Source organism: Bidens hawaiensis, unplaced genomic scaffold, assembly GCF_021521415.1.
Source record: "Bidens hawaiensis isolate Kalapana, Puna unplaced genomic scaffold, B.hawaiensis_p1.1 tig00017157_1, whole genome shotgun sequence".
Taxonomy (NCBI): domain Eukaryota; kingdom Viridiplantae; phylum Streptophyta; class Magnoliopsida; order Asterales; family Asteraceae; genus Bidens; species Bidens hawaiensis.
Window position 1 is genome coordinate 203,081 of NW_027492594.1, and position 22,904 is coordinate 225,984.

Here is a 22,904-nt window from a genome sequence, read left to right on the forward strand (position 1 = left end):
TCCCGGCTCATCCTTACCTTTCTTTGTTTTATATTATCTAATCTCATTTTATCTTTTCAGCCCATTACTGGCCCACACTTGGACCGACAACATTTTTGAAAATGCCTCTCCTGCTTCCTGCGAGATGTCATGATACCTTTCGAATCGTCTTCTTTTCTCTTAACTGTTGGCCTCCTTTTCCCACTTTCAGATTTAGATTTCCTATCCTTTTCTTATCTGGTTGGTAGGATGTTTGGTTGGAGTAACTAGTACTTTCCAAGTATCTTGGTTTCTCCTGGGCTTTCCTGGCTTGGTCTCTATCATGGGACGGAGACCCATTTTCATAGAATTCTTTACAAAACCCCTAATCCTTATACTTTATGATAAGCACAAGAGACTAATGTAGTCCTGACCATCTTTCTTATTGCATACAGGATATGCTCATTACTTTTATTCCTTTTAGACCCCTTCCTTGGGCTAGTTTCAGATGAGTTTCTCTTTTTATATTTTGTCGAGATAGGTTATATTTAGTTTCCAAAACTCTTCTTGACTTGACAATTTAAATCTACCACGATTGAAATACGCGGTCCCTCTTTTGTTTTAACTTATCGAATTTGGACCTAATAAGATTGAGATAGCTTAGTCATGGGATGAAAAAAGATCAAGCATATCTAAATTCATCACCATATAATGGGCCCAGTCCTAGGACTATCTCTTCAAGTCCCCCAGTCCCTTATGCTAATTATTTATGATTGGGATAATGGACTTTTAGGCCCCAGTTTCTTTAACATAACCAATACAATGTTAACTTTTGTTTCTGGGGTAACTATGTTGGCTGTATGTAACCTCTTTTTACTTATTGAATAACCCTGCAAAGGTTGTTAGTAGCCAATTAACAAGCTTTAACAATGATCATGTTGTTCTTGCTTCAATAGTATTGGACATAGAAATAATGATATAAACAATTTCAGCGTGATAATATCTGTTGAAAATATATCAAGCCCCTGACATTAAGTATGATGATTCAAATTCTTTCTATATGTTTCCTCTGCAAGGTCTTGCCGGTTAATATAAACAATCAAGTTAAAGATGTTAGGGGGGGGGCGTATATGTATGGTGTCTCATTTAGTGGAAAATGTATAAGTCGTGAGCCCTCTATTAGGGGCCATATCCCACTCGGGGGAATGTAAATTTTGAGCCTTTTAGAATGAGTTATTTTCCTCTGGGGAAATTATAAGTATTGAGCCTCATGGATTGGGCTATTTTGAATATGGATCCAAGCCCCTCAACTAGGCCTTTCTTTCACACTTGTGAAGGAGAATTGATGTCATTTTCTCATCTGGGGAATTTTAAGTGTTGTGCCTCTTAGAGAGGGCTTTATCTCATCTGGAAGAGTTATAAGTATTACGCCTCTTAGAGAGGGCTTTATCCCATATGGGGGAGTTATAAATATTGTGCCTCTTAGAGAGGGCTTTATCCCATATGAGGGAATTACAAATAATCATCGGCCAATTATATTTGTTATTCATAAATATAAAAACATAATTAGTTTACCACATGTTAGCAGTGTTACACATGAAGGATGATGGAAAGGGCTAATAGAAAGGACACTCCCATTTTATATACGGATATGGAAGCTTTTTCACCATGGGAAACTCTTGGAAGGTAAAGTGTTGCTATAGGAGGTTGTTTTCTTCCCTCGAGACTTTTGTCATTCTTTGGAAGGGAATTCTTCTTCTTCAAAATGAAACTCTAGAAACATGATATGTTGCTGTAGAAGGCTCTCCTTCCTCATGGAAGGAACTTCTCAAATACTTCCTTCATCGGAAGGGGATTATTCTTCTTGAAAAATCTGGAGGAGGTTCCTTTCCTTTGCCAAGAACTCCTGCCCAAATGATATTTTTCCTTCGCGGGGGGAATTTTCAAACAACCAGTTAAATAACTAGAGGAGGTTTTGTAACATCCGGCCCCTCGCACCACCAATATTGTCCGCTCTGTCCACGAAGAGCTCACGGATTTGTTTTTGGTTGCTCATATGGAGACTTCCCAGGAGGTCACCCATCCTAGTACTACTTCCACCTAAGCACGCTTAACCGTGGAGTTTTCATGTGCTCCACAGCCAAGTAAGCCCGAAACGCGTTGGTGATTGAAGAGGCATGACATTTACTTATGAACCAAGGATCTCTCTTGTCCACAGCCGATGTGGGATTTGCCTAAGAGTGGGATCATGTTTTGTTTGCCAAGGGTGTTACAAACAACCCCCCTTTGGACTCATCGTCCTCGATGAGGCGTGTCCCATCATCCCAAACGGTACAAGAGTGGCTCTGATACCACCTGTAACATCCGGCCCCTCGCACCACCAATATTGTCCGCTCTGCCCACGAAGAGCTCACGGATTTGTTTTTGGTTGCCCAGATGGAGAATTCCCAGGAGGTCACCCATCCTAGTACTACTTTCACCTAAGCACGCTTAACCGTGGAGTTTTCATGTGCTCCACAGCCAAGTAAGCCCAAAACGCGTTGGTGATTGAAGAGGCGGGACATTTACTTATGAACCAAGGATCTCTCTTGTCCACGGCCGATGTGGGATTTGCCTAAGAGTGGGACGATGTTTTGTTTGCCAAGGGTGTTACAAGTTTTTCTTTGAAAAATATTCTTGTAATATGGTATGGGGCTTCAATATGGATTTTCTGTGGGAAGTGTTTGTGATGAGGGATTGTTTTGGATGAAGCATCATTATGCGAGATGGTCCCGTAAGGGACCTAGTTCTTGGGAAATTATTTTGTAAGGGGTTGGTTCCGGAGCAATTGTTCAATAGGGGGCTTTAGAAATGTAAAGTGTTGCTGATCGAGGCTCTTCCTCTTTTTTATGGAATGGACCTTTCTTAACCACCCTATCCTCTAGAAGGAGCATCTTCTTCTTTAGATAAGCTCTTGCGATGTGATGTTTGCGAAGCTTGTTTCTTTAAAATCTTGTGGTTACGTCGCTAATAAAATAACACTTTTTGAAGTTACTTTTCATATCTGAAACCTCCTTCATTGCTTATGGGTCTTATATTATGCCAGATAATTTGGTTATTGTCCTGTTTACCCAAGTTGGTTAACGAAGAATAATGATACGGCTTCCTTCTTCAGGGAAGGGACTTTCCATGTCCCTTGTCGTTTGGATGGGGTTTGTTCCCAACCTTAGGAGAAAAATCGTGGTTCCTCATGAGGGATTCTTCCTTCTTGAAAAAAAAAACGTTGTTTCTCAAATTCGTCTCAAGATTTCCTATGCAACAAACTCAAGAATTGTCTCTCGTATGGGGGGTTTGAGTATGCAATATAAGTCATATAACATGCAAAAGTTGGTACGACTTTATAACCTTTAAACAGAAAATGATTATTAATTCGACAATTGTTTCTAATCATCTTGTATCATTAGCTTGTATTTAATATCCAATATATAATAATTTTCCTTTAGCACCAACATTTTTATCTATTTATTTACCATTTCTTTTAAGATATGGCTATAAATCAAATATGTTAAAAACTTGTAATGTAAAGTGGGCAGTAGGGGTTTGACCATAGTTTTATTCCTATTAGTTGTCATGTCACTTTCTTACTTTCTGAATACCTATGTGGTCATGCTTTTCAACCTTTTTATTATTATCATTTTTTTTCTATTTTACCATACGTACTTTTATAGTTCCACAATAGATAATAGAGTTAAGTGCCATTTTAGTACCTGTGATTTTATCAACTACGCAACTTTAGTACTTTTTTTAATTTTTTTGCAACTGGCTACTCCATGTTTCAAAAACTGACCATTTTAGTATTTTTTTCGTAACCCCATCTATTTTACACCGTTAAGTCACGGCTAAACTTGTAATTTCCTTTTTATTTATTTTTCTTTTTTTCTTTAATCACCTAATCCCTTTGTATCTTCATACCCTAAATTTAAACATCACCAGTCACCACCACCCCCTCCCCACGTCCCTATACCGGTCGTCGATGAACGGATTTAGATCCACCGAAACCCGTATTCCTAAGCTCCGATTTGGGTTCTCAGATCTGACATAACCTGATCATAATTTGACTTACCCGGTGAGAAAAAATTTCAAAACCCTTACATTCCTGTTAAATCTCCAAGAACCCTAAAAAAACCTCAAACTCCACCCAAATCAATGTCTTTGGAACGAAAGCATATGCACCTTCATCAACACTATAAAGCCCTAATTTTGTTGAATCTGAGTTACCATGATGAACATGAGAAATAGGGGAAGACGAAGAGGAGGGGAAAGGAAGCCGTGGTGGCTGAGTTTGGTTGTGTCGGATTTGAGATGGGAGGGGTGTGGTGGTGTCGGGCCTGCCGGAGGTTATGGTGGTGGCAGCGGTTGTGGTGGTTAAATGGTGGTTGTTAATGCGGCGTGGTGCAGTGGTGGTTAACTGGTGGTAGTTTACCGGAGGTGATAGATGAATAACAATTGTGGTGGTTTGCAATGACTATAGTTATGGGTAGAGAGAAAGAAAATGGATCTTCTGTGTGTGTGATGGAGGTGTTGGTGTATATAAAGAGAAAGAGAATATAGAAAGAGAGGAGAAAGATAAATTGATTAAAAGAAAATAAAAAATAAGAAAAATAACGAATTTACCAGTTTACCCTTGACTTAACGGACAAATTAAACGCGGTTACGAAAAACTACTAACATGGCCAGTTTTTGAAACACGGAGTAGCTAGTTGCGAAAAACTTGAAAAAAGTACTAAAATTGCGTAGTTGATAAAACCACAGGTACTAAAATGGCACTTAACTCTAGATAATAATATAATATTAAGAATTTTTAAAACTTTTGTAAAGGATGTTAGAACATTGAGTCTAACTAAAGACAATAAGATTTCAAGTCTAAACCTTTATTGTATTGATTGATAAATTGTTGTTATTACTTGATTACAAATAACCCCTATTTATAACCATACAATTACTTGTTAGACAAGAATAGGAGAAAAACTAACTCAAAAACCCCCTAGGTTTGTAAGTACGACAACTAGGTCCCCACACTTACGCAAGATTACACTAACAATCACCCCCCTAATCTTGTGACACCGATGAAGCTTCGCATCTCGTTAAACTTCAACCGTGGCAACGCTTTTGTAAGGATGTCTGCTCTTTGTAAATCTCCACTGACATGCTCCACCTTGATTCGTTCTCTCTCGATGCACTCCCGAATGAAATGGTAACGTGTGTTGATGTGCTTGCTTCTCCCGTGAAAAACCGGGTTCTTCATCAAGGCAATAGCCGATGAATTATCCCCTTCAACGTCACAATCTCCTCCTTTTCTCCAGTCATCTCTGACAACAAACCCTGAAGCCATAAGGCTTGACATGCAGCCGATGTAGCTGCCATAAATTCAGCCTCACAAGATGATAACGCCACCGTTCCTTGTTTCTGAGAAACCCATGATATCGGTGATGTACCATAGTAGAAAATCAAACCTGAGGTGCTCCGACCATCATCCATATCCACCGCATGACTACTATCACTATACCCGTGCAACATACTGTTTCCGCCTCTCGAGTAAGTAATACCAAAGTCTAGTGTACCTCTTAGATATCGGAGAATATATTTAACTGCTTGAGCATGAGCTTGAGTTGGTGATTGCATGAATCGACTCGCATAACCAACCGAGTAGCTCAAATCGGGTCTCGTATGAGTTAAATACCGCAAGCTTCCGATTATCTTTCTATAACCGGTTGGATCTACCTTTGGATTTTCATCTTCCTTTGACAACTTTAAGCCCGATTCCATAGGAAATTGAGTCGAGTTGCACTCCCAATGACTTGCTTCTTTTAAGATCTTCATTGCATAACCACTTTGCTTTAACGTTATCCCACGATCACTTTGCTTGACTTCGATCCCGAGATAGGAATGCAACAACCCGAGGTCACTCATCTCGAGACTTGACTCCATTTGTCTTTTGAAATTTGCAATCTCTTGCACACTTGTACCCGTGACTATCAAATCATCAACGTAAACTCCAACGAGTAATAGCCTTTGACCGGAACACCTTTTGTAAACCGCTTGTTCTTGTTTACGTCGAGTGAAACCGAGTTCTTTTAAAGACCCGTCTAGTTTAGTATTCCACGCCCTTAGAGCTTGGCGTAGACCGTATAACGCTTTAGCCAACTTGTACACTTTTCTTTCTTGACCTTTCTTAATGAACCCATCCGGTTGAAACACATACACCTCTTCTTTTAAATCACCATGAAGAAACGTGGATTTTACATCCAAGTGATGAACTTCCCAACCTCGGTTTACTGCTAACGCGAGTAAAAGTCAAACGGTTTCGATTCTCGCCACCGGTGCGAACACCTTTTTGAAATCGATCCCATATTTCTGAACATACCCCTTAGCTACGAGTCGAGCCTTGTACTTGGTTATTTTTCCAGCTTCATCTCTTTTGATTTTATAGACCCACTTTAAACCTATCGGTTTTACTTTAGGTGGTGCTTCGACTAACCACCATGTCTTGTTTCTTTCTATCGACTCGATCTCCGCTTCCATTGCTTTTCTCCAATGTTTTTCGTTATTCGCTTCACGAAAATTTACCGGTTCATCATCGAATAATAATAGAAGATTTACCTCGTCGGTTGTCGGGTCTTGCTCGGCGGGTGTCGGTATACCTTCAACCAGAAAGTCGCTAAATTTCTTGGGTAAAACCATCTTTCGAGTAGTTCGACGCGGCTAGATAAGTTGTAACGGTTCTTCGTTTAGGCCAGTGTCGGGCCTAGCCGGGCTTACAGGTGGGCTGCCACCTTCTGAACTAGATGACTCACTTCCGTTTTTTATACGAACCAAATCACCTGTATCATGACGGTCTACGGACCCGGTGTCAAACCCGGATGTCACTTGCTCCGGTTCGGGTTCAATATCACACCTAACAATAAACTCGGTCCATTCAGGACCCTTTTCGCCCTCTTGTTTTTCAAGATCAACCCACGCGTACCTTTTACACTTGTCAAACTTGACATCCCGCATAACGTGTACTCGCCTTTTGATCGGATCAAACATACGGTAGGCTTTTGTTCCAGGTTGATTACCTAAGTGAATCATCACCATGCTTCGATCGTCCAATTTCTTTTGACCGGTACCAAGGACTTTTACATACCCCGTGCATCCGAACACTTTAACATGTGAAAGGTTCGGTTTTCTTCCTTTAAAACGCTCAAACGGAGTCGAATCCTCCAAAGATTTTGTTGGTGACCGGTTTAGTAAATAAACCGAATGATGAACCGCTTCTCCCCATAGATCTTGTAGTAGTGACATCGCCTTTAACAAACTTCGAGTCGTACCAAGTATGGTTCGGTTTCTTCTTTCAACCACCCCATTTTGATGTGGGATGTACGGGGCCGTAAACTGATGTGCCACACCTATACTTGAAAATTAATCTTCCAACACATGGGATGTAAAATCACCCCCATTGTCGGTACGTATGGTTTTGAGTTTATTGCCCGTTTCGTTTTCCACCCTTTTCACGAAATCAATGAGTAAGTTCGCAACTTGGTCTTTCGTCTTTATCGTGAAAACCCACATATAGCGTGTAATCGTTAACAACAAGCAAAAAGTATCGGTTGTCACCATGTGTCTCGGGAGTAATCGAGCCACAAACATCGGCATAAACGAGCTCGAGCGGTACCTTTGCACGATAATTAGATTCTTTTGGGATATCTGATCTTGTTTGTTTGCCTAGCATACATGCATCACAAATTTGCATCAGGTGTTCGATTCTTGGCACTCCATCCGCGAGTTTCTAGAGACCCCGAAGGGCATCGAAATTCAAATGCCCCAATCGAGCATGCCATATCCATGCAACATTATGAAAATTGACTTGTAAGCAAACTGGAGAAACAACCTTTAAATTAATTTTATAAACCCGGTTAAAGGAACACGGTACCTTGATTAGAAGTCTTCCATCTTGTTCAAATATCCATAAGATACTGTCTTAGATCGCGATCTTGCATCCTCCTTCGTCTAATTGCCCGAGACTTATAATATTATTTTTGAGAGATGGAATGAAATAAACGTCACTCAAGGCTCGTTGTTCTCCCCTTTGACCTTCTACTACTATCGTGCCCCGACCTTCGATTTCAACACACGAACCATCATCGAAACTTACTTTACCGGTCTTGTTGCGATCGATGTTGGAAAACCATTTTGGATTTCCCGTCATGTGGTTACTCGCCCCGTTATCAAGAATCCATGTGTTTTTATCACATTGGGTTGAAGCATATTGCTTTGGATCAACCCGGCCTTCTTTTAGAAAAACGGCATCTTCCTTACTCCGAGCTACCATCATCATGTTTAGAACCGGTCCGCCATCTTGAGCGAGGTTACTTTGATCGTTCGTCTCCTTGTTTCGGTTAGGACATGACGTGGCAAAGTGCCCTAGTTCATCACACCGATAACATTTAATCTTTGACCGATCCTTCTTCACTCGGGGTTCTTTCTTTTCCCGATCCACAACCTTACCCTTTCCCTTGTTCTTTTGACTTGATTCGGTTCCCATCTTGCCTTTCCCATGACGCCTTTCTTGATTGCTTTTAGCTTTCCATTCTTCATATGTATATAGGAGTTGTTCTTGCTTACCGGACACGGGTTTGTCTTCCTCTCCAGATCGTTCCTTAAACGCTTTTAGGCGTCCAACGGCTTCATAGAACGTCATGGTCTTTATATCGGCAAACTGTTCAATAGTAGCAACAATCGCTATATACCTCTTTCTTGGAACGGACTTCAAAAGCTTTCTCACAAGGGTCTTTTCTTCAAACGGTTCTCCAAGATTTATTGCTTTGGAAGCTATTTGGCTTATCTTGGTCGAGAAGTCATCAATCGCATCCGTTTCTTTCATCTTGAGTACATCGAACTCATATTGAAGAGACTCGATCCGTGCTTCCCGAACCCTATCAACCCCAACGAAATGAGTCTTAAGTGCATCCCATATCTCTTTAGCGGTGGAAAGGTGAGCCACTTGCATCACCAAAGCCTCCGGCATGCCTTGATAAAGATACACAATCGCCAACCCATCTATCTTCGGGTCAACCAACGTTCCCGTTCTTGGTTCGATAGCCTCTAACAACCCTTGAACCTTGAAGATAGCCTTGATTTTTACCATCCAAATCGTGTAATTGGTGGACGTAAGAATCGGAAACTGAATCGAGAGAGAACTCGGTTCTTTGGGAAAACCGACTTGATTACATGGCCCTCCAACTTGATTATTTGGTTGATCGCCCATCTTTTCTTCTTGTTCGTTAGAATTCAATTCAAATCTAGACTCAATATTGTTGAACCCGTGAAGAGTTTCAAAACGAACAAATCTGATCGAATAGCTTAACTCCTGGGAACCTTCTGATATTGAGTGCTTTCAAAAATTCCTTATGCCACGTGGGGTGTATTTGAATTAATTTAAATAACCCTTGAAACAATAAAAGAACCCTTCGACAAGAAACCTTTGAGAAATTGAACAATTCTAATATTCCAAAACTTCTCTGGAATGCTTCAAGAACCCCTTTAGCAAATATAATATCCCAAAACTCCAAAACAACTTCCTTCCTGTTCGTCGGTGCACACAAAGCCACCCACAAACCTTGAAGATTAATTGAATAAATTAAAGTTTCTGCTGCTTCTTGGTTCTTGATGCACACGTCACGAAAATTTGACGACCAAGACCTGACCCAGAACACCTTTAGCAGTCGATGAGATTACAAACGCCGTTCAGGTAAGTCTCCGGAATCGGTTCTTCACGGCCTGCTTCTTGATTTCCGATCACTGATTAACACCCGTTGCAAGCTTGCCGGACTTTCTTGATCGGTAATCCTCGCCGCCGGTACAGAACCTTAACCGTAGCTCTTGATACTCGATCAATCTTAGAACCCATCGCAGAGGTTTTGCAACCACATGTGATTGCCTTCCTCGCCGGACTCACCTTCGATCGGAGATGCCTTGCACCGCCGGAACTTCTTGATCGATATTTAGGCTCTGATACCAATTGAAGACAATAAGATTTCAAGTATAAACCTTTATTGTATTGATTGATTAATTATTGTTATTACTTGATTACAAATAACCCCTATTTATAACCATACAATTACTTGTTAGACAAGAATAGGAGAAAAACTAACTCAAAAACCCCCTAGGTTTGTAAGTACGACAACTAGGTCCCCGCACTTACGCAAGATTACACTAACACTAACACCCGAAACCTAATTTTATGAAAAAAGAACTTATAAAAAGCTTTACCTGGGTTTTAATGTTACTTTCGTATATTTCTAAGCAGTATTGATAATAACATAAAAATATGCTATAGGATACTTGAAGCTCTTTGTAGAGCCCCGGTTAGACACTCATATCTTCTCTTTTGTTAAAAGATTTTTTTTCGGACTTATCGATATTTTACATCACTTAATTTTTTCCCTTTGTTTGCAAAGAAACCTGGATGAAGTTTGCTTCCTTTCATATTTCCCTTTTGACTCTTTAAAAGAAAACGATTTTGATGTGGATTAGGTTCAAAGCTTCAATTGTGACTTTGAATAGTTCTTATACTCATATAAGGTATTAAAGTAAAACAAATATTGTTATAACAAGTATGCGACTAGCATAATATGATTTAAAGATTTAGGATATTTGAAACCTGAACATGTGTAGATCCGAAGCTCGTGTAGATCACACGAAGAGAAACAAATTTGATTATTTTCAATTTTCTTCCCGCTTTTGCTCTTTGGTGCATGCTCTCCGGGTGTCTTCATGTGTTTGTATGAACTCTGGGGTTAACTTTTCAAGACTCGCCGGAGAATATTTCAAGATTCTTGAATTTAAAGAATATTCCGAAGAGCCGGAAAAATATTCCGGTAATGGAGATAACATCGGGTTAATGCTTGTCTACTGAAACCTTGGACTGACATTTTCTTGAAACCTTTTTCCGGCAAGACAATGACGGAGGTGTCTTTAAAACTTGACGATTGTCGACCATTCTTTAGAGTCTGGGGGTGGAAACCTTTCTCCGGAGCTTAAAGTCCCACGGATGGCGCCAATGTTGAAACCCTAATTAAACCGGATATGATTGTGTGAGAGTTCGATGATGGGTTTTAGTGAGAATGATGTAGAAGATAAGAATGATCATTTTATAATTGAATGTTCTTAGTTGATTATGTTATGAGATCACAGTGAGAATCAAATATGGTGTTTTATTCATGTTGTGCATGAGTGTTACAAAAGGGAATGTGTACATTTATAAGGTCTCCGGGGAATCTTTCCCTGGACCATTACAACTAAGGTTTAGCCTATTATCCAACGGTCTTTTCTTCCTTTTGACTTTGGCTGGGAGCTCACTATTATCCGCTGGACATCTCTTGGTTTCCTCTGAGTACGTATGTTTCAGGTCTGGCCCCCCTCTTCAGTCCTCTAGTCTGTCTTTGTCATTGACTCAGTCTTTTATCTAAATATGCTCTGGGCCTACTTGGGCTGGTCTCTGTCTTGGGCTTTGTTGGGCCAACTCTAGGGTATCCTCTTCGGTGTGTAAAAATGCGTGCAGTAGTCATGGGCGTTGATTACGAGGCATGCGCGCAGCGACTAAATAATTAGTGAACATGTTCGACACGGTTAGTTTATGGTCACGTGACATGTTTTAACTGGCTCTGCAAACTACTCGTTTGTTAACATATTCCTAGTAGTGACTAGGGTAAATTAAAAATACATATTTTTGGAGTTATTTGCAAATGATATATCTAAAACTTGAAATTTGTTTTCATAAATACTTAAATTTTACAAATTAACACCAGTTTAAACTAGAAAAGGTTAAAAGAGTTTCTTGAAACAATTTCTCAAGTAATTTTTCTAACCCATTTACTGTCAGCAAATTTAAATCTAAACATGATATTCCTAGACCTTAACCAGCTAACCTGATGACATACTTTTACTACAAATCCAAAACAGATGGGCCATAAATCCGTAATAACACATAGGCCCACAAGATATTTCATTCTAGCCAAGACGCCCCGTTACTATTTAGTGGGTAAGGTTGAAATAAAAAAATAATAATTGTGAGTGGGAGAAGACTTTGTCACCACACAAAAAAATCTTTTTAAAAATAAATTAAAATAAAAATAATTAAAAAATCATAACTTAAAATGTAAATAAAAAACGGAAGAATTTAAACAAAACTAAAATGTTTATTCCGTCATTCTAGTCCAAAAAAAACAACGAAAAGATACAATACTGATAAAAAACACAATATCGAAAATAAACAAAAACACGCACAATAAATCGTAAAATATAACACAATGCCGAACAAAATATAACACAAAGTTGGTAATATAACACAATATATAAAAAAAGACACAATGTCAATGAAAAAGACACAATCAATAACGAAAATAAACAAAAAAACACAACGATAAACAAAAAGATACAATGATTTTTTTCACGCAACATTGTATCTTTTTATTTTTTTGAGAACAAGTAAAACGATCTTTTCAATTCTAAATTTTTTTTAACGCTTAAAAATGCAAATAACCCGAAACCCCTACTTGCTTATAATCTTTTAGAAAAGGGCTCAAAATACCACGTGAGCAACATTTATCTACAAGAAACCTTAGATAGTATAAAGTTAACAACGTATATCCTGTTATATAATATTTTTATTAAAAAAAAAACAATATGCTAGGGATTATTAATGCATGAATCTAAAACCTCCCCTCAATACTTCTCGGCCAACCATGATCATTCCAGTTTTCACGCTAACTGATCACGCTTCTATCTCTCTCTCTTTGTTTGATCTTAATTATATATTAAAGTCTGTTAAATATGAGCAGCTAGCAAGTGCTTCATTTTAGTCCACTTTGTGTACGTAGATTCATACTGTGTCGATCAGTCAGTCAGTTCGGTTACATGAATTGATGGTTTTTGGAGAAAAATGTCTGAGAATGAAGATGATGAATGGGGAGATCTCATTACAACTCCCAATCCTTTGATTCCTGATGAGTGTTTTATATTGAAAGCTGAAAATGGTGGATCTGGTTGCAATGATTCGAGTGTTATTACTGCTACCGCGTCAGAGTTGCTAACAATGATCCCTTATTCACAGGTGAAATCCTTATGATTGTTGGTTATCTAGTTTTATAGGTCAAACCGTAAGCCAAACAGTTAAATATAAACAATTAACGAAAAAAGTTTCATTGTATAAGATTGTAACAAACTATTAATTATTATGTTATGACTAGAATTATGGGAATGGTCATGTCTATATATTTTGAATTTCTAAATTTGTATATTAATTTCCTATGGAAACTGAAATGCTAGATTTACTATATATATATCTTGTGATTATTCATTTTTAATTTTATTATATATAGGGATCTCCTACAACTGGAACCTTTTCATTCCCGCTTGCGAGTCAAGAAATTTTAAGCATGAATTCAGCATTTGATGACAGTAATTCTTTCACTAATTACCAGCCTTCATGCATTCAACCAAATCAGGTGAATGTTTTTCAATTTTAATATCATAGAAACATCCAAACGATTTACGCGTATGAATACTAGATGTTTAATTCGTTTTTTTTTCTTATTTCATACGCGTATGAATACATATACTAGTATACTTGTATGTACACTATCGGCTCCTGTCCTGTCACGTTGTCCCTAACTCAAACACGATTAATCATGTTGTTAGGTTATTAAAGAGTCAGTAGATAAACATGAATAGTGAGATTTAAGTTAATGCACATATGCATGTATATGTATACTGTCGATTATTTGATATTAAGACCATCATGTTGTGGTCCACAGTCTTCAACCAATGTGTGGTTGGCTAATTATAATCATGTTGCTTTCTTTATTGTTAATAATAATATTGTATCGTTATATTTGTTAAAAACAATATAACCAACCAAGATAAGTAACAACCAAAACTGTAAACAAATAAGATAAGTAAACATTTAAGAAGAAAGAAAATATAAGTTTACAGATCACATCATCAAAATACCCAAAAATATATAAATAAATATGCATAGGTGGAATCTTGTATCGTGCCACATAATTGGTTACTTCTTGTATAATGTCAAGTAATTGACCGGTGCGTATCTCAAACAATTAAAAAGCTTGAACTAGAGCTAACACGCAAAACTTGAGGTTGATACAAGCCCTATAGAACTTGTATGAGTCGTATGGGTCTATACAACTTGTATAAGAGCCGCCGGATGTCTGGATCGAAGGTGGTGTCCTAATAACATTTACCCATCAAATGTACTTGCTTCAAGGGAATTTAATCTACTAAAAGTACGAGAAAATTTTAAGGGGTGGTGTTAAACGCACATTTTTGCCGTACACACTTGGGCCTGTTTATCTCTATAATATATAGAGATGAACCGGAACTGTACCGTAACCCTAATACTATATCCCAATACCTATGAATATAGTTCATTTTACGCATTTCATTTCCAGTTTTTTCTAGCTTTGTAAATAACATTTAACTTGGATCTCCACCATGCAGTCACTAGTACCATCTGAATTTCCAGTGGCAATATCTAAAGAAACAGTCACAAAAGATTTACACTCATCCAAGGGGTTTAAAAATCCAAAATGTACAAACCTTACTGCTGCAAAACCTTCCCATACTAAGAACCAAACACTAGTACCTATGAAAGAAACAAATATGATGAGGAGTTCAGAAGATGGATATAACTGGAGAAAATATGGTCAAAAACAAGTCAAAGGCAGTGAGTACCCTAGAAGCTACTACAAATGTACCCATCCAAAATGTCAAGTTAGAAAAAAAGTGGAACGATCCCATGATGGTCATATAACCGAAATCATTTATAAAGGTACTCATAACCACCAAGGTCAACGAGAGTCAACGGACAACGCTAAGCCAGATGGCAGTAATGATTCAACATCACTTCATGATCATTCGGTTTAATTAATTCACATATGTCACAAGGGACATCCATGGGTGTTTTTGATTATCCAGAGCTTTCATATTTAAACAATGATTATCATGTTAATGAAGATGGGACTCACATTGGAGATGAAGATAGATCAGATTTGAAAAGGAGGTGTTCTTTTAATTCTCAGACACATGTAGATTTACTTAATATTTTTATATGTTTTGTTGATGGATGAAATTTTTGGCAAGTTTAGTTTTATGTTTTGATGAATTGTTTTAGGAAAAAGGAAAACTTTTTGCTGGATTCAAGTTTGGTAATACGAGCTATGCGTGAACCACGAGTGGTGATACAAATCGAGAGTGAGATCGACATACTTGATGATGGTTATCAATGGAGGAAGTATGGCCAAAAAGTCGTGAAAGGGAACCCTAATCCGAGGTAATTCATTTTACAATGGTTCGGGTAACTATACTCAATAGTTTTTTTAAAAGCGTTTGGATCCACCACCAACACCTGAGTGAGACTTCCTGAGACGGGATGTCAACCGTCCATACTGATTTTGACGCATTAGGCCTAACTCACCCAAGAACACTATCAAGGAGGAAACCCATCACTGTGAGAAAACCCCCTTAAGTTAGATTTCGAACCTGAGACCTCAAGGATCCCAAGCCTTAACCGTCACACTCATGCCATTAAGCCAGAAGGCCAATTGCAACTATACTCGATAGTAACCAAGTTTTCTAAATATACTATAAAAGTCATTCAAATATTCTACTGGGCGCTAAATCATATGTAACTTCTTATAAATGTAAAATTAAGTTAGCAAATTAAGCATATATTAATGTTGCTTACTATTTATTGATTTACTTTTTTCAATTTGACTTTAGTTTAATTGTTATTCACCTTGGTAAATTTTACTTAAAGTTAATTGGAAAAAAAATCATGTATTAATATATAATAACTAAGATACATATATGTTTTAGTTGGCTCACATAAAATTTATTATATACGATTGGAACATCTAATGTAAGTTGAGTGGGTTTAGAGGACTTAGGTGACTTAAGCGAAAGATTTGAGAAACTTGGTTACTTTTGGATACATTTTCCCAATGAGTTCATGTTAGAATGAGTTGGATATCAAATTGATCAAAATGGTTTGGGGGTCTTAATGGAGCAAGCTATCTATCCCCAAAGATAGAAGAAAGGTTTGATCTCGTTCCGCTCTCACCCAACTATACCGGTAGATTTAGCGATTAGTAGAATTTATTGGTGGAGTGGATAGAAATAATCCGTAAAACATTACTACCTCGCTATACTAGTAGAATAATAATAGAATGTGTAATAGAACAATTTAGTATGTTGTATCATGTATGCATTAAATATATACTTTTGGTGGCTTTTAACTCGTTCGACTTATTTTGACCTACAATTTTATTTATTAACCAATTAACTTCATTTAGCCTAAATCAACCAATACACAAGCAAATAGGTTGATATTACCACCTTTACCAGACACTTTTTTTATACTTGTTGTATTGTTGGTTGTTCTAAATGCACGTGATCGAAAGCATTTACAAAGGGTCTTTAGCTTTTTTATTTTAGTTAATTATTTTAAATTTAATACAATCTTTTTGTATAAATGATTATAGGAGCTACTACAAATGCACAACTAGTGGTTGTTCGGTGAGAAAACATGTGGAACGAGTTTCTGATGATTTAAAATCAGTGCTTACAACTTACGAGAGCAAGCATAACCATGAACTACCTGCAGCCAGAAACAACACTCATACCCAATCAACCTTGGACGCTTCAGCCAACACTCCTAATCAACCATTATCCAAAATTCCCAAACTTGAACCCCAAATTCAAGATCTACATCGTTGTTACAACCCAAACTTCTGCAATGATTATAACCTTCCATCCAATTTCGTTGGAAATTTTGACCCATTATCTTTTAACCCTGCTTTACCTGATTTCCCAGTTTCACTACCACCTTCGACAACCATGGTTCATAATGGCTTTAGTTATAACGAAAGATTAACCCATGACAATCAATCTTTTATTAGACAAGTGAGGGACAATAATAGAAGATTATTTCAACCAAAACTCGTGCAAGAGAACGGGTTTTATGACCCTCTCAACGCACCATCGAGGTATTGTCAAGTGATTCCGAATTTTTCATCACAATTTTGAAACTTTGAAAATTTATTATTATTTTTAGAGTAGGACAAATTTCCTAATCTAGGTTCAAGACATTCATTTGGTCATCGTTCTTCTTTTTTTAGCCTTTGTTATTTCAATATGTAGTGACGGGATTTTGCAACACTATAAATAAAATGCAAACAATTTTGAGTTCCTTCTATCTTATTTGTTGGTTGCGGCTAAAAGCCTAGAATTCTATGTTCGGTTTTCAATCACTTTGATTATGTCTTCACTCAATGTTTAATCAAATGTTACGCATCTCTCTTCTTAAGATATGATGACGTGAGTATATGGAATCCATTATAGGTCGATTAAACCTAGCTAAGAGCATTCCCAACCCATTCACTGCCATATATCCATATATATCATATAATTACACTAAAAATCACTGTATTTTCTCTCTCCTGTTTAATTAAATAATATTTTTTATACATTTATCATTATCTTTTCTCTCTCTTTCACTCACAACCACTTTTAAAAATATTAAAATATTATACGGTATGAACAGTGAAACCCCAATTTAACTTTCTCATATAACATTTTCTCTCTCATCTACTCACAACCACTAATAACCATACCATATAATTAACAAAACCATCTCACACAATTATAGAGAATAGGCTGAGAATGCTCTAAGAGGGATTTCAAGGAACTAAAATTGTCATTGCCACCCTAACATGATTTTTAGTGGATGTACCCATGGAGCCATTGATTTTAGTATTATAAAGCAGTGTTTTAAAAATCGGTTCAAACCGATCGGGTGAACCGGTTAAACCGCATTTCGCACAGTAGGTCAGCATTTTGAGTCCGGTATTTTTGACCGGTTTGCTAGAACACCGTAGATGCGGTTTTTGTCTAAAATACCGGTTTTTACCGGCAAACCGGTTTAAGCCTAAGAAATTTTAATATTTTCGGCCCATATTTTTTCAAAATTACTTTTAACCCAACAATTAATATTCAAACATGTAAACTTTAGAGCTATTTTTTTAAAACTACCTGCTTTGTATTATTTTTTTAATTTGGATTAATTTTTGGATTATTTTTTGTTATAGGAATCCTTTAGCTTAGGGTTATTTTTGGATTGAAATTATATTTATAGGAAATTATAAGGTAAACTATTCAACCGGTTGAACCTCCCGGTATAATCCGGTTCAACCGGTTGTACCATTTTTTAGCCCAATCTGGTACAACTAAAATACAGGTTTTTATAACATTGTTATAAAGTTATACAACAGGTTAAACAAGATGAACTTAAATCTTAATTTTAATTTTAAATATAAATAAATGAAACCTCGTTATATTCTTTCAAGCTATTAGATTGTTTTATTTATAAATGAAGGTTTCTCATGCATTTGACCCGAATTCACGGGTATAAGTCTTACCAAACTCAGATAGCCCTTAAACTGGTTATACATCTCATTAAATTAAAAACTAATTTCACCAAATATTTGGTATGAAATCATATAAAATAGAGATATATTAAAACTTAGTATCCTATTTTTTTTAAAAGAAGATATTATTTTTAATTAAGAAATAATTTTATAATAAAAAATAAGCAGATCGATCATGGGTCTCACCAAACCCAAATAGCTTTTAAACATGGTTATAACATCTCATATATTTGTGAAACACTTTCATAATCAAATCCTAAGTGTATTATTAACTTACTTACAATAAATAAAATTAAAATCCAAAAAATATATAAATATTATAAACGATTAATGTAAACTACCCCGTAATAATGAGGATAAAAATAAATGTATATATATGTGTGTGTGTGTGTGAGAGAGATAAATAATAAATAATCAAAGCCCAATCCAAGCTTGTGATTACAAAATTAGTTACAAGTCAAGTTCGTGATTGAAAATTACTTAAATTACTTTCACATTAGAGTTTTAGACATAGAAATTGATTTTTCATATAAAGAAAATTTTCCATTTAACAATGAAGTAGCTTTTATCCTCTCGTATTAGAGGTTTTTTTACATTTTTCGTTTTCAATATTTAAATCTTTTTTTTAATTTTAGTTTTATTTATTGTAAGAAAGTTAATAATATATTTAAGATTTGATAATAAAATGTTTCACAAATAACTGAGATGTTATAACCCGTTTACAATTTATATGGATTTAATATGACCAATGAGTAGCTTATTTTTTACTATAAAATTGATTATTAATTATAAATAATATTGTTAAAAAAATATAATATTAATTTTTAGTATATCCAAACCTTAATTTATATGATTTGCATATCAAATTTTTGGTGAAATTAATTATTAATTTAATGAAATGTTATAACTCGTTTAAGTGATATCTGAGTTTGGTGAGACATATGCCCAGGATTTCGGGTCAAACATATGAGAGATCTCTAATTACAAATAAAACAATTTGATACCTTAAGAGAAAGTAAGAAATAACACTTTTAGAAGTTTTATTTACATATATTTAAGATAATAATAAATAATAATCCTAATAACCACATACATTCCTTCATGACAAATAATAATTATTCTTAAAAATATAACTTTATTGGTGATTGAAGTCCCAAAGACACCATGTTTTCACGTCATCCGAAACATAGGTGGCAATGTGGTGGAACTATGGAAGTGAGACGAGGAAGAAATTAAACCAGAGAATCATTTTTTATGTACACACTTTTAAATGTATAATTATTTTATTTAACTATATGTGGATCATCTAAGTGGGTTACCGGTTAAATTCATTATATCAAAATACACTCGTCTTTCGATCCTAGAAAAATCTTCACCTAAGGCCAACGTCGTAACACTCGCTCGAATGCACGACATTATGGTGAGTTAAAACTTGTTTAGTTCAAGGATCCAACCAGTGAAATTGGCGATGGAATGGAGTGTGCGAGCGAATGGAATGGACGAGGTAATAGAATTGATCATTACCAAGATATTTGGTTACTATGTGGGAATGGAATGAATTATTATTTTGTGTTGTTTGTTAAGCTAGAAAAAGCCGGGAAAATAAAACTGAGTGTATGGCGGTGGGTGGTGGTAGTGGGCGGGGAGCGATGGTTGATGGTGCATGTGGTTGTGGTGGTGGGGGTGGGGGTCTCATTGTGGGCGACGAGCGGTGGTGGTAATGCCAAGAGCGATGGTTGGTGGTGGTGGCGGTGGGCGACGCTGGTTGGTAAAGGTGGTGGCGGGTTGGTGGTGGTGGCCATTTAGCGGAACAGTCGAAAGGTCCTCCAACTTATCCTTTCTTTTAAGAAGATCTTTCAAAAACTTGGCAAATTTTGGCATATGCTGGAGGACTTCGACGAACGGGAGGTTGATATTCAATTGGCTAAATATATTGAGAAAATGCCCGTAATCTTTCGTATACTTTTGATGCTTTCGACGAGCAGGATACAAGACATAGGCAAGGTCAATGATGTGTATTGGTGGCCGGACTTCAACCGGCTTCTTTTTCAGGCTTTTCTCTACTTGCGGCTCAATAATTGGTGTGTTACCTCGTGTTTTTCCAGGAACCTCCATCTCTATCTCCTCATCTACCAACTCATCGTCCCCATCTCTCTCAGCTTCTCTAGTAACTTTTCCCGGACCAAAAACCCTACCACTACGAGTGGAGATGGCTTTCAATTGAGCAGCCGGATTAGTCTGAGGAATACCCGAAAATTGACCTGGAGGCCTCTCTTCTAAACGAAGAGAAATATCACCAATGGACCTTTGAATATCAAGAATGACAGATTGTTGATTCTTGAAGAGTAAGTCATGCTCGGCGAACTTCTTCTGTGTAGCTTGGTCTCTCTCCAAGATTTGCTTCATCATCTCTTCTAAACGTCCAATTCCACCATTCGAATCCTGCACATTATTTTGAACATTAGTACCATTGGTATTATTATTAAAGTACTGACCTTGTCCTTGATTATAAGAAGTTTGAAATCCGGGTGGTGCGCCCGACAGACGCCAATTAGAATTATTCTGATTCGGGTTTTTGTAGGTGTTCCAACTCAAATTGTTGCCACTATTAAAAGCATTTGGAACCCTGTTTTGACCAGCAATAAAATCAACCTCTTGATTCATCAACGGGCACTCCAAAGTGCCATGTCCACCCCTACAAACCTCACACTTATCAACCTTTGCCTTCAGCTCCTTAACCTTTCTAGTTAGTGATTCCAAAGCAGCAGTCACACTAGTATCCAGATTAACCTGGTGTACACCTCGAGCGGATGAGGATGTACTAGTGACGGGAGTGGAATTCCCGCGATGTGGCCCATTGGCAAAATCAGATTGAGCAAAGCTTTCAAACATCTCGTTACATTCAGTGACATTCTTCTTTGCCATTAGGTTTCCTCTCGCGGCCGTGTCGAAACGAACGTGGATTTCATAGTTCAGCCCATTGTAAATTTCTCCACGAGATCCCATGGTGTGAGACGATTAGTTTGAACGATACTGTTCATGACATATGACGGAATCTACCACGAGTTGGGATTGTCTGTTTCGTGGATGACGATGCATGACCGGTTTCCGGTTAAGCCATCGATGGCTTGAGCAGCAACTGTTCTATCGTCAGCCATTTGGTCGTCTGGTTGACTTCTCGGACTTTCTGGTGGTGAACTGTTTGATGATGACTTTGGTGTCGAATCAGCTTCTGATGGTTGTTTCTTTGCTGACGAGCTAGCCTCGGTCTTAGACGGGGAAAATTCTAGATTCTCCAGCGGTGGTCCTTGCGAAGGAAAATGTGGCATAAACCTAAAAAACGTAACAAACCAAGTGAGTAGACTAAAAATAAAAACTAAAACCAAAATAAACTAAAATTTAATTAGACTCCTACAACTCAAACTAAAATAAAACAAATAGCACGTATATAGCAAATAAGTCCAATTAAAACTAATAACGCAATCGCCAAGAGTCCCCAGCAACGGCGCCAAAAACTTGATGTGCTAAAAACAGTCAATTAAATATTAACTAAATTACACAAGTAATAAAAACTAGACCTGAGACTCAACTACACAAAACACCGGCAAGTGAACCGATCAATTGTACTAAAGTTAAGTAAGTCCGGAATATCGAACCCACAGGACTCTATAAATTATGTAAATTAACCTAATTAAACTCAATTGCAAAATACAGCTATTTATTAAATAAAATTAACAGGGGTTTTTATTAAACTAGTATTAAACTAAGAAAATAAATAAACAAGTAAACTAGAAACAAGCAATCAAACACAAGATCGAAACCAATAAGAGGAGGAATCTACCTAAGTAAGAATCCCATGCATCAACAATCATAAAGCAATGGACAACCAACATGATATGGAAACTGATTTCTAAATATATTCATCTAACAAACCCTAGAGGACCCTCGATCGCATCAAGTAAAATCCTAAAGAATGAATATTAGATTATTAAGCAATCAGTTGGATTGATTTTCTCACAGTCATCAATTAGGGTTAATTAATAGTATCACTGGCAAGCAATCTCACGCAACACTAAACCCTAGATAACTTGATAAACTAAACACGACATCATGAACAAGGATCAACACAATAACCAAGCAAGAATAATGTCACTAATCTAACCTAGAATGCGATTGACCAAGACACATGAACGACTCCTCACCTCACAGCTATTGGAATCAGCAGAACATTATAACCTTAATCAATTATCAACAAGCTTCTATGATCTAATACGCCTATTCAATCACAATAATTAAAACACCAAGTAATGATTAAACATAAACCCTAAATCTAAAGAACAAAATCAAAATATAAAGAAATCCATGTGAAGCTATAATTAAAAATAAATCAAGAATCAATATTCATACGCATCATGAAATTAG

General features: G+C 36.9%; 1 protein-coding gene across 1 annotated transcript; it reads left to right on the forward strand.

The window, feature by feature from the left end:
• The first annotated feature begins 14,951 nt into the window (after positions 1-14,951).
• Positions 14,952-17,413, forward strand: LOC143553158 (putative WRKY transcription factor 3). Its single transcript, XM_077043199.1, has 4 exons — positions 14,952-15,058; positions 15,170-15,328; positions 15,778-15,784; positions 16,492-17,413. Exons 1-4 carry the CDS (start codon positions 14,952-14,954, stop codon positions 17,080-17,082), a joined length of 864 nt encoding a protein of 287 aa, XP_076899314.1. The 3' UTR covers positions 17,083-17,413.
• Positions 17,414-22,904: the final 5,491 nt, after the last annotated feature.

Bases quoted from the DNA above. Each gene is read 5' to 3' on its own strand.
- LOC143553158 (XM_077043199.1), top strand. From the start codon at position 14,952: ATGGGTGTTTTTGATTATCCAGAGCTTTCATATTTAAACAATGATTAT. The intron at 15,059-15,169 runs GTGTTCTTTTAA...GAATTGTTTTAG, and splicing joins AGATCAGATTTGAAAAGGAG to GAAAAAGGAAAACTTTTTGC.